The following is a 12,500-nucleotide window of genomic DNA, read 5'->3' as shown; positions in this document are numbered from 1 at the left end:
TACTATAGTGGCTTCGAATTGAAACTCACGAGTGCACCCTCAACAGCCATTTTTATATATGAGCCACTGGGCTATTCCCGTTCAGAGGCAGGCTGCTGTGATGTGTTACAAGTGCCATGTAATAACAATAACAATACTATAGTGGCTTCGATTTCAAACTCAAGAGTGCACCCTCACCAGCTGTTTGTTTCCCATTTGGAGAGAAATAATGTGTGGATGTCATTTCGGACATTTTGGCGCTCACGCGAAATGACACAAAGTAACAAAGTCGGAGGGAAACAAAGTAGCCTCTCACTCGCTGCCTGTGGGTGGGAACCGGCTTAGGGCTGTCTGTCTGTCCATCTGTCTGTCCCTCGCTCCAATTGGATAAGGCCACACCGGCCCGGTGGCCAATCGTTGCCTCTTGTGGCGAGGTATATGTACGGCTCTCGAAGTGGCGAGCGGCTCATTCAGACTTTCTGTGACTTTCTCAAGCTACCAATATGAGCGGAAGAGGCAAAACCGGAGGCAAGGCCAGGGCGAAGGCAAAGACCCGTTCATCCCGTGCTGGCCTCCAGTTCCCCGTGGGCCGTGTGCACAGGCTGCTGCGCAAAGGCAACTACGCCGAGCGTGTGGGCGCTGGCGCACCAGTCTACCTGGCCGCCGTACTCGAGTACCTGACTGCTGAGATCCTGGAGTTGGCCGGCAACGCTGCCCGTGACAACAAGAAGACTCGTATCATCCCCCGTCACCTGCAACTGGCCGTCCGTAACGACGAGGAGCTGAACAAACGACTAGTTACCGGAGTGTAACTCCAGTTCTATGAGTGGAGCGGAGCCCCATAGGGGAGCTATGCTCCTAGTGGTTTATCCTCTGCCCTAAGGCAGACGCAGCCTGAAACAAAATTATGCACACACCTACAGCCAATAGGAGTACAGGTGTCCCTATATAAGGAACCCCGTTCCCTCAATCTGCCTCCCGAGATATTATCTTCAGCGAGACTAGAGAGGGTCGGTAGGGCCTTAAGTCCTATGGGGCTCCGCTCCACTCATAGAACTGGAGTTACACTCCGGTAACTAGTCGTTCTATATCGTGGAGCTCCGCCCCATAGGGGAGCTATGCTCCTAGTGGTTTAAGGCGGAGCGAAACGCTCCAAAATGTACTCCCTGCCGAGCCTAACACTTCCCATTAAAAAATGCAAAGGTCAAGCCCAGCAATGGCTGCAACCAATTCCCGCAGTACTGCGACTAAAAACCCATCAAGGCGTCACAATATACCGCGTCATCGGTTATAGACCCGCCCCATCTAGCTCAATGACAATGTCAATGGCTGTTGGGCAGATCAATAGAATAGACGCCGTGCTAATCTGACTAGCAGATAGCCGTGCCTCAATATTCTATGGAACAAAATATACCAGTCATACTAAACTGAACCTCAGATAGATGACCTCACATTCTGTCCACTCAGTACATGTTTCTATATGCTGACACTGTCAGCCATGAGACATGCCACAGAATATGCTCTTCATCCAAAGCGGACCTGATAGAGATCAGTCTATCATCCTGCTTCTCCCTCCTCTACCTCAAGATTCTCCTTCAGCTGTGCTGAGTGCAATCGAGATTGGAGTTTAAAAGGCTTATTCCTGACATAAGTCTTCCTAACCAGAGCGGACCTGATTGGAACCTGTCCAAGGTCCTGCTCTGTCCTCTCTTTCTAGCTCAAGAACGCCTTTCAGCTCTGCTGAAATTCGATCGAACAAAAGAGTTAGAAAACATGTCCATAATATGTTACTTCTAATAAAAGTGGACTTATGAACTTATTCACAATCCTGCTTTCTTTCTCTGTTCTGCTCAAGATCTCCCTTCAGCCACGCTGAGTACCGACCGAGCCAAAGAGTTAGAAGACATATCCAACAGATAGAAACGGATAAAAGGAGACGGTGTCGACCATGACGCTGCTCTACAAATATCCTCTACCTCTGTTCCTCTGAAAAGAGCAGTAGAAGCTGCTACTCCACGAGTGGAGTGCGCTCTAATACCCTGAGGCGGTTGTTGCCCCGCCGCCTCGTACGCCGTCTCAATGCCTTCACAAAGCCAATGAGACAAACGCTGTTTTGAAAGTGGTCTACCCAATGCAGCCGCACCGTGACACACAAACAACTGAGGTGATGACCTAACCGCCTCTGTGCGCCTAACGTAACACGCCAAAGCGCGTACTGGGCACAGACAGTGAAGCTTTTCCTCACTCCTCTCCCCGTGAGGAGGGGGATGAAAAGCCCACAATTCCACGATCTGCGATCTATATGCACTGTTAATAACCTTCGGCACAAATGCCGGGTTAGGACGTAACACCGCTCTGCTCAGATCGCCATTAATGGCTAGGCAGTCGGGTCTCGTCGACAGTGCACACAAATCGCTGACTCGTTTAGCAGTAGTCAAGGCGAGCAACAGCGCCGTCTTGATAGACAGCATCTTGAGGGGTATTTGATTCAATGGCTCGAACGGCGACTTACATAGCGCTTCGAGAACCAATGCCAAATCCCACTTGGGCAGCGTAGCTCTAGGCCTTGGCCTAAGCCGTCGCGTTCCCAATAGGAAACGTTTCACTAACGGGTGAGTGAACACACTTTTTCCGTTAAACCCTTCATGACCAGCTGAAATTGTCGCTGCAAACACTCGAATAGTGGAGGGCGATTTCTGCTTATCAAACATAGACTGTAGGAATGAGAGCACACTCTCTACCTGACAGCTCATGGGGTCCACGTCCTGTGTATCACACCATCGTGAGAAAACATTCCATCTGCTGGTATACAACCTGCAAGTGGAACCGGCTCTTGCGCCCTGTATTGTTCTGATCACTGCATCAGACAACCCACGGCGCTTTAACCTGTCCCATTCAGGAACCAAGCCTTCAGTGGTTGGCCGATTATGGGCCATTGCCCTATCGAGCCTCCCGCCTGAATCAACGCGTCTCGTCGATGTGGAATTGACCAGGGTGGCGCAATCAACATCTGACTCATCTCTGCAAACCACGGAGCCCCCGGGCGATCGGGCGCTATCAGTATCACTGACAGCCCCTCTGACCTCACCCTGGCTAGCAGTGGGAGAATGCAAGACAGCGGAGGGAATGCATACAGGAGAACTCTCGGCCACGGGTAGTGCGCGAATGCGTCTCTTCCCAATGGCGGTTCGTCCTGGTTCCTCAGAGAGAACCATAGGGGACACTGCGCGTTCACACGTGACGCGAACAGGTCCACCTCGGCTCTCCCGAATTGTTCCCAAATCTGTAGAACAATGTCCGGGTGCAGACACCACTCGTCGTCTCGAGGACCCCCTCTTGACATGATGTCTGCCCCTACGTTCAAGTAGCCCGGAATGTGTGCTGCTCTCAACGAGCGAAGGTGCTTGTGAGCCCACAGCCACAATTCCACTGCCGCCCGATGAAGGGCAGGAGACCTGACCCCTCCCTGGCGGTTTATGTGAGCCACTGTGGTTCGGTTGTCTGACCAGACCAGCACATCGCGACCCCGAAGGGTAGACGCGAAGTGGGTCAAGACCAGTCTCACCGTTTCCAACTCTAGGAGGTTGATGTGACGACCTGATTGAGGCCATGCACCTCCTATCGCTTGAGACTGACATGTCCCTCCCCATCCAGTCAGAGAGGCATCTGTAAACACTGGAATGTAGGATGACACCTTGCCCATCGGGACTCCGTGCGTGAGAACGCACGGGTTCCGCCAATAGTCCAAGTCTGCTCTTAGCGAGAGAGGAACCACCACCAACCGATGACGTTGACGCACTGGGTCTAGTCTTAGTTGGGCGAACCACCGCTGTGCTCTGCGCATGTGCAGAAGCCCTAGCGGGACCACAGAGTGGGCTGCCGACATGAGACCCAAAAGTGACATGATCGATAGCGCCGTTACTGTGTGATTCGGACGACACTTCCTCAGGGCTAGCAACAATGCTGCCCTTCGAGGGTCCGAAATTCGCGCCCTCATCATAACAGTGTCTAACTGTAGTCCCAAGTAGACAATCTGATGACTGGGCCAAGGTGCGCTCTTTTTCCAATTCACAGCAAACCCCAGACGCGTGAGATGCATCACTGTCTGTGTCGTGTGTGTGAACGCCAGCTCTGCTGACGGGGCGAGAATCAACAGGTCGTCTAGGTAGGCTAATAGCCTTATCCCTTGACGACGCAGCGGTTCCAATGCCGCCTCCACACATTTGGAAAACGTCCGAGGTGCCAGGGCGTACCCAAACGGCATCCTCGTGAACTCGTACGCCACCCCTTGAAAGGCGAACCGCAGAAACTTTCTGTGACGCGATTGTATCGGCACATGAAAGTACGCGTCCTTTAGGTCTATGCTTGTACAAAAATCTCCCTTCTGAACACATTCCAGTAGGCGTTTTGTCGTCAGCATTCGGAAGGGCCGTTTGGTTATGCTCTCGTTGAGAATGCGTAAATCCAAAATCGGCCTCACTCCCCCCGTCTTTTTTGGCACTAGGAAATAGGGCGAGTAAAGCCCCTTGTTCCTTTGCTCCCGGGGAACTACTGTGACCGCCTCCTTCGCCAAAAGTTCCGTAATCTCTGATTTCAGAGCGGCTACTTTGTCTGGCGTTTTCATCACCGTTTCCACCACTCCCTTGAACGGGGGTGGGGTTCGGCGGAATTGGAGGGCATAACCCTTCTCTAACGTCTGTTCTAGCCAGCGTGAGAGGGTACAGCTTTGACGCCACTGCCAGCAATGCATGGAAAGCGGGTGCGCACGAAGCTGTGGTGCATCCAGTAGGAAGGACCTGTATTCCTCTATGGCCCTTGCCGCCGCTATTCCCCAACACTGGGTTGGTGGAATAGCCCAAGGCGGGCCCCCCTTGAAAGGGAGAGGACACATCAGCTCGTTCTGGGTGAGTCGGGGGCTTTGATACGTTGGTTACGACCGTAACTCCAGTAATCTTGCCCTCCGTGAACGCAGCACGGGTCTGAACTGCGCTGTCTGAGGTACTGGCCTGAGACAGAGCGCTCTGCCCGGAAAGCGATTGCGTCATCATGTCATTGTCTGACTGAGACTGCCGCTTGCCATGAGACCCATCCATTACAGTACTCATCTGAGTCTGAAAGGTGTAATCTCTGACTGGTACCACACGGTGGTGCCATAACACCTCTTTACTGGTCTCATGCGGCTGCTCAACAACACACTCAGTGAGTGGTGGGCTGCGCTCAGAGCCCTGGGCATTGATACGTTCATGATAGACCGGAGGCGTCCATACCTTGGTTACGCCTGTAACTCTGGTATTCCCGCTCTCCGTGAACGTCGCACGGGTCTGAACTGCGCCGGCTGAGGCATTAGCCTGCAGCAAGGCGTTCTTCCCGGCTAGCGGCTGCGCCTTCATGTCACATTGGGACAGAGACAGCTGCCTGCTATGAGAGACCTTTACTACAGAGCTCCTAGGAGTCTGTAGTAAGAGATCTTTATTAGGTGAGCTAAGGCAGTGCCTTGCTACCTTTACCCTTTTCCTCTCTTGAGCGCGCTCAGCTACACACTCTAAGTGGGTTGAGCTACACTCAAGATGGTGAGGGAGAGACATAGAACGTGAAGTGTTCTTAACCTTATGGAATAAATGTCCTTCTTTGACAATGTCAGTGAGAATCATCTCTTTATTCACATAATTATAAAAACAGCCCTCCACGCCCTGAACAGTGGGGTGGGGGGGAACAGTAGGCCCCTCTGCGTCATGCGCCGGGCCGTCCTCTGCTCTCTCCCCCTCGCCTCGTCAAAGGTGCCGCCTTTTCTGAGTCACCTTCTGGTGCTTCCAGGCTGGCCTCTGGACGACCTCTCTCTCTGGCGGGACCGACGTCGTCACCGTTGCTGCTGGAGGGGCCGAGCCCGCTCTCCCGCTGCTCTGGGTGTGCGCCTGTCGCCTGGCCCTTCGCCTCCCAGCTGACTTGTTGGGGGCGTTGGAGGTGGATGGGTTGGTTGGGGCTCTGCTGGCCTTCATTGCCAGTGGCAAATGTTTGGCCAGGTGCCTCCTCTCCTCGTCCAATTTGGCGATGCGTTCGGTGGCGTCCTTCACAGCAAGGCCGAATAGCCCTTCGCTGGAGACGGGGGCGTTGAGCAAGGATGCCCTGTCGGTCTCCTTCATGGCCGTCATGGACAGCCAGAGGTGCCGCTCAGTAACCACCGAGGTGGCCATGGTCCTGCCCGCGCATATCGCCACCGCTTGCGTCAGGTGGAGTATGGCTCCAGAAATCCTGGAGGCCTCCTCCACTTCCTCAACGGTCAACTCTGACCTGCCCGTTGTGAGACGGGACAGGGAGGCCGCGAGGAGGGCGATGTTGTTCGCCGCTGCAACGCTCTGGGCTCCCAGCGTGAAGGATTTCTCAGCCAATTGGGCTGTGAACCTGTCCCTCTGTGCTGGCAGGGTGGCCTTCTTGGAGGCTGCCCAGGGACTCGAACCCGGCACTAGGTACGCCGTCATGGCGCCTTCGAGCCTAGGGATTCCCTTAGCTGCCCACTCGTATCCAGCCACTCTGGTGAATGGGGTGTACACTCTGGCCGGCGAACGCGCCGCCAGAGGTGCCCCCCACGAGCCCTCGACATATTTGCCCAGAGAGGGCAAGGCTGGAGCCATTGGCTCAGCCGCCCTTCTCGGCACGGAGTAGGGGCCGCCCTCCATCAAATCCACCTCCATTGGAGGGGGAGCTGGGGGCAGCGCAATCTCCAGTCGGGTGGCCGCCCTCTCAATGAGTCCGGGAAAGTCCGAACGCAGAGAGGCGGCCGCGAAGGACAGAGCCTCTGACCTGGCAGAGCTCATGTCATCTCCGCACAGGGAACCTTCAGACCTCACGCTTCCCGATGGAAAGGGGGTCTTAAAGGCTGGCGCCAGAGCTCTGGATTGCCCCACTGGGACATCCGGCTCGGCGCTCTCCCTGTCATCCTCTGATTCCGCACTGCCCGCTGATGCCTCTGAGCCAGAGGCGAGCACGGACATTGCATCATCAAGAGGGACATCCTCCTTGAAAAACGTCCATCGCTGCTTTCTCTCCTTCATAGGAAGGAGAGCGCAGGAGGCGCAATTAGGAGGGTCGCCGAGACCATCCTTGGCATGCAGCGGTCCCAAACACACGAAACATAGGTCGTGGGGGTCCGTGGTTGCCATGGAGGTACAGCGGCACAGGGCCCTGAAAAGGGCCTTTGGGGGTGGATAACTTGGCGTGCTCATTTAGAAGACGTTGACGGCTGGCAGTCAACGACGAAATTCTTCTTGAGTCTTCTAGGCTTCTTCACTCTAGTCCAGTCGCTGAAGATAATGGGAGGCAGATTGAGGGAACGGGGTTCCTTATATAGGGACACCTGTACTCCTATTGGCTGTAGGTGTGTGCATAATTTTGTTTCAGGCTGCGTCTGCCTTAGGGCAGAGGGTAAACCACTAGGAGCATAGCTCCCCTATGGGGCGGAGCTCCACGATATAGAACTCACGAGTGCACCCTCAACAGCCATTTTTATATATGAGCCACTGGGCTATTCCCGTTCAGAGGCAGGCTGCTGTGATGTGTTACAAGTGCCATGTAATAACAATAACAATACTATAGTGGCTTCGATTTCAAACTCAAGAGTGCACCCTCACCAGCTGTTTGTTTCCCATTTGGAGAGAAATAATGTGTGGATGTCATTTCGGACATTTTGGCGCTCACGCGAAATGACACAAAGTAACAAAGTCGGAGGGAAACAAAGTAGCCTCTCACTCGCTGCCTGTGGGTGGGAACCGGCTTAGGGCTGTCTGTCTGTCCATCTGTCTGTCCCTCGCTCCAATTGGATAAGGCCACACCGGCCCGGTGGCCAATCGTTGCCTCTTGTGGCGAGGTATATGTACGGCTCTCGAAGTGGCGAGCGGCTCATTCAGACTTTCTGTGACTTTCTCAAGCTACCAATATGAGCGGAAGAGGCAAAACCGGAGGCAAGGCCAGGGCGAAGGCAAAGACCCGTTCATCCCGTGCTGGCCTCCAGTTCCCCGTGGGCCGTGTGCACAGGCTGCTGCGCAAAGGCAACTACGCCGAGCGTGTGGGCGCTGGCGCACCAGTCTACCTGGCCGCCGTACTCGAGTACCTGACTGCTGAGATCCTGGAGTTGGCCGGCAACGCTGCCCGTGACAACAAGAAGACTCGTATCATCCCCCGTCACCTGCAACTGGCCGTCCGTAACGACGAGGAGCTGAACAAACTGCTCGGCGGTGTGACCATCGCTCAGGGTGGTGTGCTGCCCAACATCCAGGCAGTCCTACTCCCCAAGAAGACCGAGAAGGCAGTCAAAGCCAAGTAAATTCGCTACTGCGACTTCAACTTGACTACTCAACCCCCAAAGGCTCTTTTAAGAGCCAACCACCTAGCTCTCCAAAAGCGCAAAGTACCTTTCTATGACCGCAATACATTGAGTGGGTGTATACACAACTATTTCGACATTCTGTGCCCACATGAGGCCTTGCATGAACAACAACACCTACTTGGCCTCATTTGCCATAGCAGGCTAGCATTAGATGATACGTGCCTATAAGCTGTCACTCTTGACTTTGGCGACTATTATTGCGCGTAAAGGGCCGGCGGCGTCCTATTGCGCGCGCACCGGGAGTTTGAGTTTTGGAGAGGCCGGGCCTCCCGTCCAATGGCCAACGGAGGAGGCCTGCGAAACGGGCCAATCGGGGTGGTGGGGAGATGGTGTCCAATCAGCAGGCGCCACTGCCGGCTTTATAAACTTCACATAGGCATTTCGAGGCTATACTCCCGACTGTCAGAGCAGCGCCATGGCCAGAACCAAGCAAACCGCTCGCAAATCCACCGGTGGCAAAGCCCCCAGGAAGCAGCTCGCCACTAAGGCTGCTCGCAAGAGTGCCCCGGCCACCGGCGGTGTGAAGAAGCCTCACCGTTACAGGCCCGGCACCGTGGCTCTGAGAGAGATCCGTCGTTACCAGAAGTCCACTGAGCTACTCATCCGCAAGCTGCCCTTCCAGCGCCTGGTGCGAGAAATCGCCCAGGACTTCAAGACCGACCTGCGCTTCCAGAGCTCCGCCGTGATGGCCCTACAGGAGGCTAGCGAGGCTTACCTGGTCGGCCTGTTCGAGGACACCAACCTGTGCGCCATCCACGCCAAGCGGGTGACCATCATGCCCAAGGACATCCAGCTGGCCCGCCGTATTCGCGGAGAGCGCGCATAAATGAGGATGACCTGAACTCGAATATCCCCCAAAGGCTCTTTTAAGAGCCACCTCCATATTTCCATCAAAAAGGCACAATTGTTCCATGTATACACGCACCTCTACATTAGCCACCATGTATGTTGTTCACTAACACGTCTAAAAGCTACGTATTGCACCTTTTTAGTTGCCTGAAGTCTAGCTTCAATGTTTGTGTGTGTGTATATACACAACCATCTGGCATCATCCACTTCCTTTGAACTATATAGTAACACAGTAAAATGCTTTACAAAGGAGGGGAAAAAGAAACGAGTGATAATATAGGCCGAATAGTAACAAGAATTGTGTTCAGATGAATAATTGACACTATTAGTTGTGTGTAATAATAGCCTTGCATGCAGTCCAGAAAAAACATTGCATGCCAACTTACTTTGAAAGTCCCATGTTGCAGTGCTGCTGAGAGACTCATGCAGAGGCCCAAACTTTACAATGGAGCACGGAGGCCATCTTGTGGTTAAATGTGGGTACTGCACCTCATGGTGAGTCCCTTTCAGCATTTGCTCTTTAGGCCAGCGTTTCCCAAACGCGGTCCTGGGGTCCACAAGGGGTGCGCGTTTTGCGTTTTGCCCTAGCACTCCACAACTGATTCTAATACTCCCAGCTTGATGATGATGAGTTGATTATTTGAATCAGCTGTGTAGTGCTAGGGCAAAAACTCCCAAAATGTGGCCCGAGTTTGGGAAACCCTGCTTTAGGCTAATACTAGCCTATTAGGATGACTTGGTTCGATCGCTTTAATGGCAACTGCTGAACTCTGGTTTCACTAATTACTTGTCCCAGGTCACCATTATGAATCCAATAGCAAAACAAATGTTTCAAAATAGCTCAATAGTGAAAAAAGGCCAGGAAATGATGGGTTCTCAGCAATATTTCACCAACAACCAATCACTATTCACGCATAGACATTAGGATCATCAACAAATATTCCTAAGTCATACTACAAAAGGGTTGTAACGAAATGGATTTGTCTGTTCAATGCAAGTTCAACGTCAAAGAAAAAGTGCATCACCACAACAAACGTGTCTTTAGATACACTGTAAAAAATGACTTTGTGGAATGTACTCAAGCTATTACAGTCAACAAAAGCACACGTCATATTGTTGAGTAGATCTTTTTGCTTGTTTTTATGAGTAGATAAGCTTGAGTAAGTTGAGTTGATGTGGTCCAATACATTGAGTAAAGATGATAGAGACGTAAAAAGGATTATATTACGTTGATTCGACTCAAATAGACATTGTGTTATTTTACCTGAATGATTCATCCTATTATGTATTTAGACCAACTTACTTTGGATTCACTCAATCACATCCCTTAAGAGAAAAGGTATCCGGACACCGGGAATCCATTTATTTAAACATCAACGGTTTGCAAAACATCTGTTATTATGAGTTGACAAATTACGTAATTGCAATCAACACTGCAGGTAAATCATGATTGCTGCAGGTAGGCAACACCGTAGAAATAGGAACTACAACACTAACAACAAGTGACATTTACTCCTGATGTACTGACTGACCTGTTGCAACCTCTACAACCACTGTGCTTATTATTTGACCCTGCTGGTCATCTATGAACGTTTGAACATCTTGGAGAAAAATGTGTGAAACCACTGCCTATATGAGGAGCTGTCGTTGTTTGTTTTATTACCACATACTTATGGAAATTGCACCGGTTGAGAGATGATGGCTCTCTTGTGCCTACGGTGAAGGGTACTTCTGATCCAGCAGGTGGTGCTAAGATCCCTCCCTATATGACTTGAATGATGAGTTGATTTATTCCTTATAGCTCCTAATGATTTTAAGGCCAGTGTTGGCAAACATTACTTGTGCTCCAGCAGGTGGCCATGACATCCCTCCCTATATGACTTGACTGACCAGTTAGTTGATGGACTCCTTATAGCTCCTAAATTTAATGATTTTAAGGCCAGTGTTGGCAAACATGACTTCTGCTCCAGCAGGTGGCCATGAAATCCCCCCCTATATGACTTGACTGACCAGGTAGTTGATGGACTCCTTATAGCTCTTAATGATCTCAAGTGTCTGTGTTTTTATGTGGTTAGGAGTTTTGCTCACTGCGTGTCCCCCTTCCATTTCAGTGTTTCCCAACTCCAGCGGTAGAGTAGGCTACCCCCAACAGGACCCATTTTTCTTGTAGGCCTGGACAGCCACAGCTGATTGAACAACCTGTCACCTAAATTACCAAGTCCTCAATGAGTAGAATCAGGTGCAACAACAACAACAACAACAACAACAACAACAACAATATGAGGAGAGGGACACAGTGTACTAGCTGATCTCCCAGTTGTCACAGTTTGGCCTTGTGTTCCACATAGCCTATATCAGTATTTGAGTATGTTTCCCGCGCACGTTAGTTGCTTTCACGTCATCTTTGAAATCGCTCCTCCCTAGTCCCCTAGAACGAGCGCCCTCCCCTTTGCAACGCCTCCGAACATATAACAGAGGCGCGCTTTCTGTGCCGCCGGCCTCAATCAGGTCGACCAAACGCAGATAATAGCGCACCGCGCACCGGCGCTGAAATCATTCATTCACTTGAACTCAACTAGCGAACACACCATGTCCGGAAGAGGCAAAGGCGGCAAGGGACTCGGAAAAGGAGGCGCCAAGCGTCACCGCAAAGTTCTCCGCGATAACATCCAGGGAATCACCAAACCCGCTATCCGCCGTCTGGCTCGCCGCGGCGGCGTGAAGCGTATTTCCGGTCTGATCTACGAGGAGACCCGCGGTGTCCTGAAGGTGTTCCTGGAGAACGTGATCCGTGACGCAGTCACCTACACCGAGCACGCCAAGAGGAAGACCGTTACCGCCATGGACGTGGTCTACGCTCTGAAACGTCAGGGACGCACCCTGTACGGTTTCGGCGGTTAAACCCACTCTCTTCGGAACCTCAACACCCCGACTCGAACCCAAAGGCTCTTTTAAGAGCCACCCACATCCGCTTAAAATGGGCCCATTCCATGTAGTGTTATATATAACAACAAATGTTTAGTATGCAATTTAGTAAGAAAGTATGAGCCACTTCGAGTGGACAGGGAGTATTAATTAGAGGATTCTAATGTCCCGTCCACTTTTAGCGCACAGAGGGAGGCCTATATCTGACAGTGGCAAAGTGTAAGAACGTTATTATTTTGGGTCAAGCAATAGTGGAATTTGGACAACATAAAGCCACCACGAGTCGGTAGACGTGGCTCGAAAAGAGGGGGACAGCGCGCACACACACACACACACAGTCCAAAATGGGAGCCCTATGTCTGACGGT

At 52.0% G+C, this 12,500-nt stretch overlaps 1 protein-coding gene across 1 annotated transcript; it reads left to right on the top strand.

Moving 5' to 3' along the window:
- Positions 1-7,134: 7,134 nt before the first annotated feature.
- Positions 7,135-9,185, top strand: LOC311123762 (histone H3.2-like; the record flags this gene model as incomplete). Its single annotated transcript, XM_084197998.1, has 2 exons — positions 7,135-7,140; positions 8,835-9,185. The coding sequence occupies 2 exons, from the start codon at positions 7,135-7,137 to the stop codon at positions 9,183-9,185; spliced, it is 357 nt and encodes a 118-aa protein (XP_084054124.1).
- Between the last annotated feature and the right edge of the window lie 3,315 nt (positions 9,186-12,500).

The sequence above is a fragment of the Coregonus lavaretus genome (assembly GCF_964263955.1).
Source record: "Coregonus lavaretus genome assembly, contig: HAP1_SCAFFOLD_3497, whole genome shotgun sequence".
Classification (NCBI taxonomy): Eukaryota; Metazoa; Chordata; class Actinopteri; order Salmoniformes; family Salmonidae; genus Coregonus; species Coregonus lavaretus.
The sequence above is the reverse complement of the archived record's forward strand: the minus strand, read 5'-3'. Positions and strand labels throughout refer to the sequence as shown.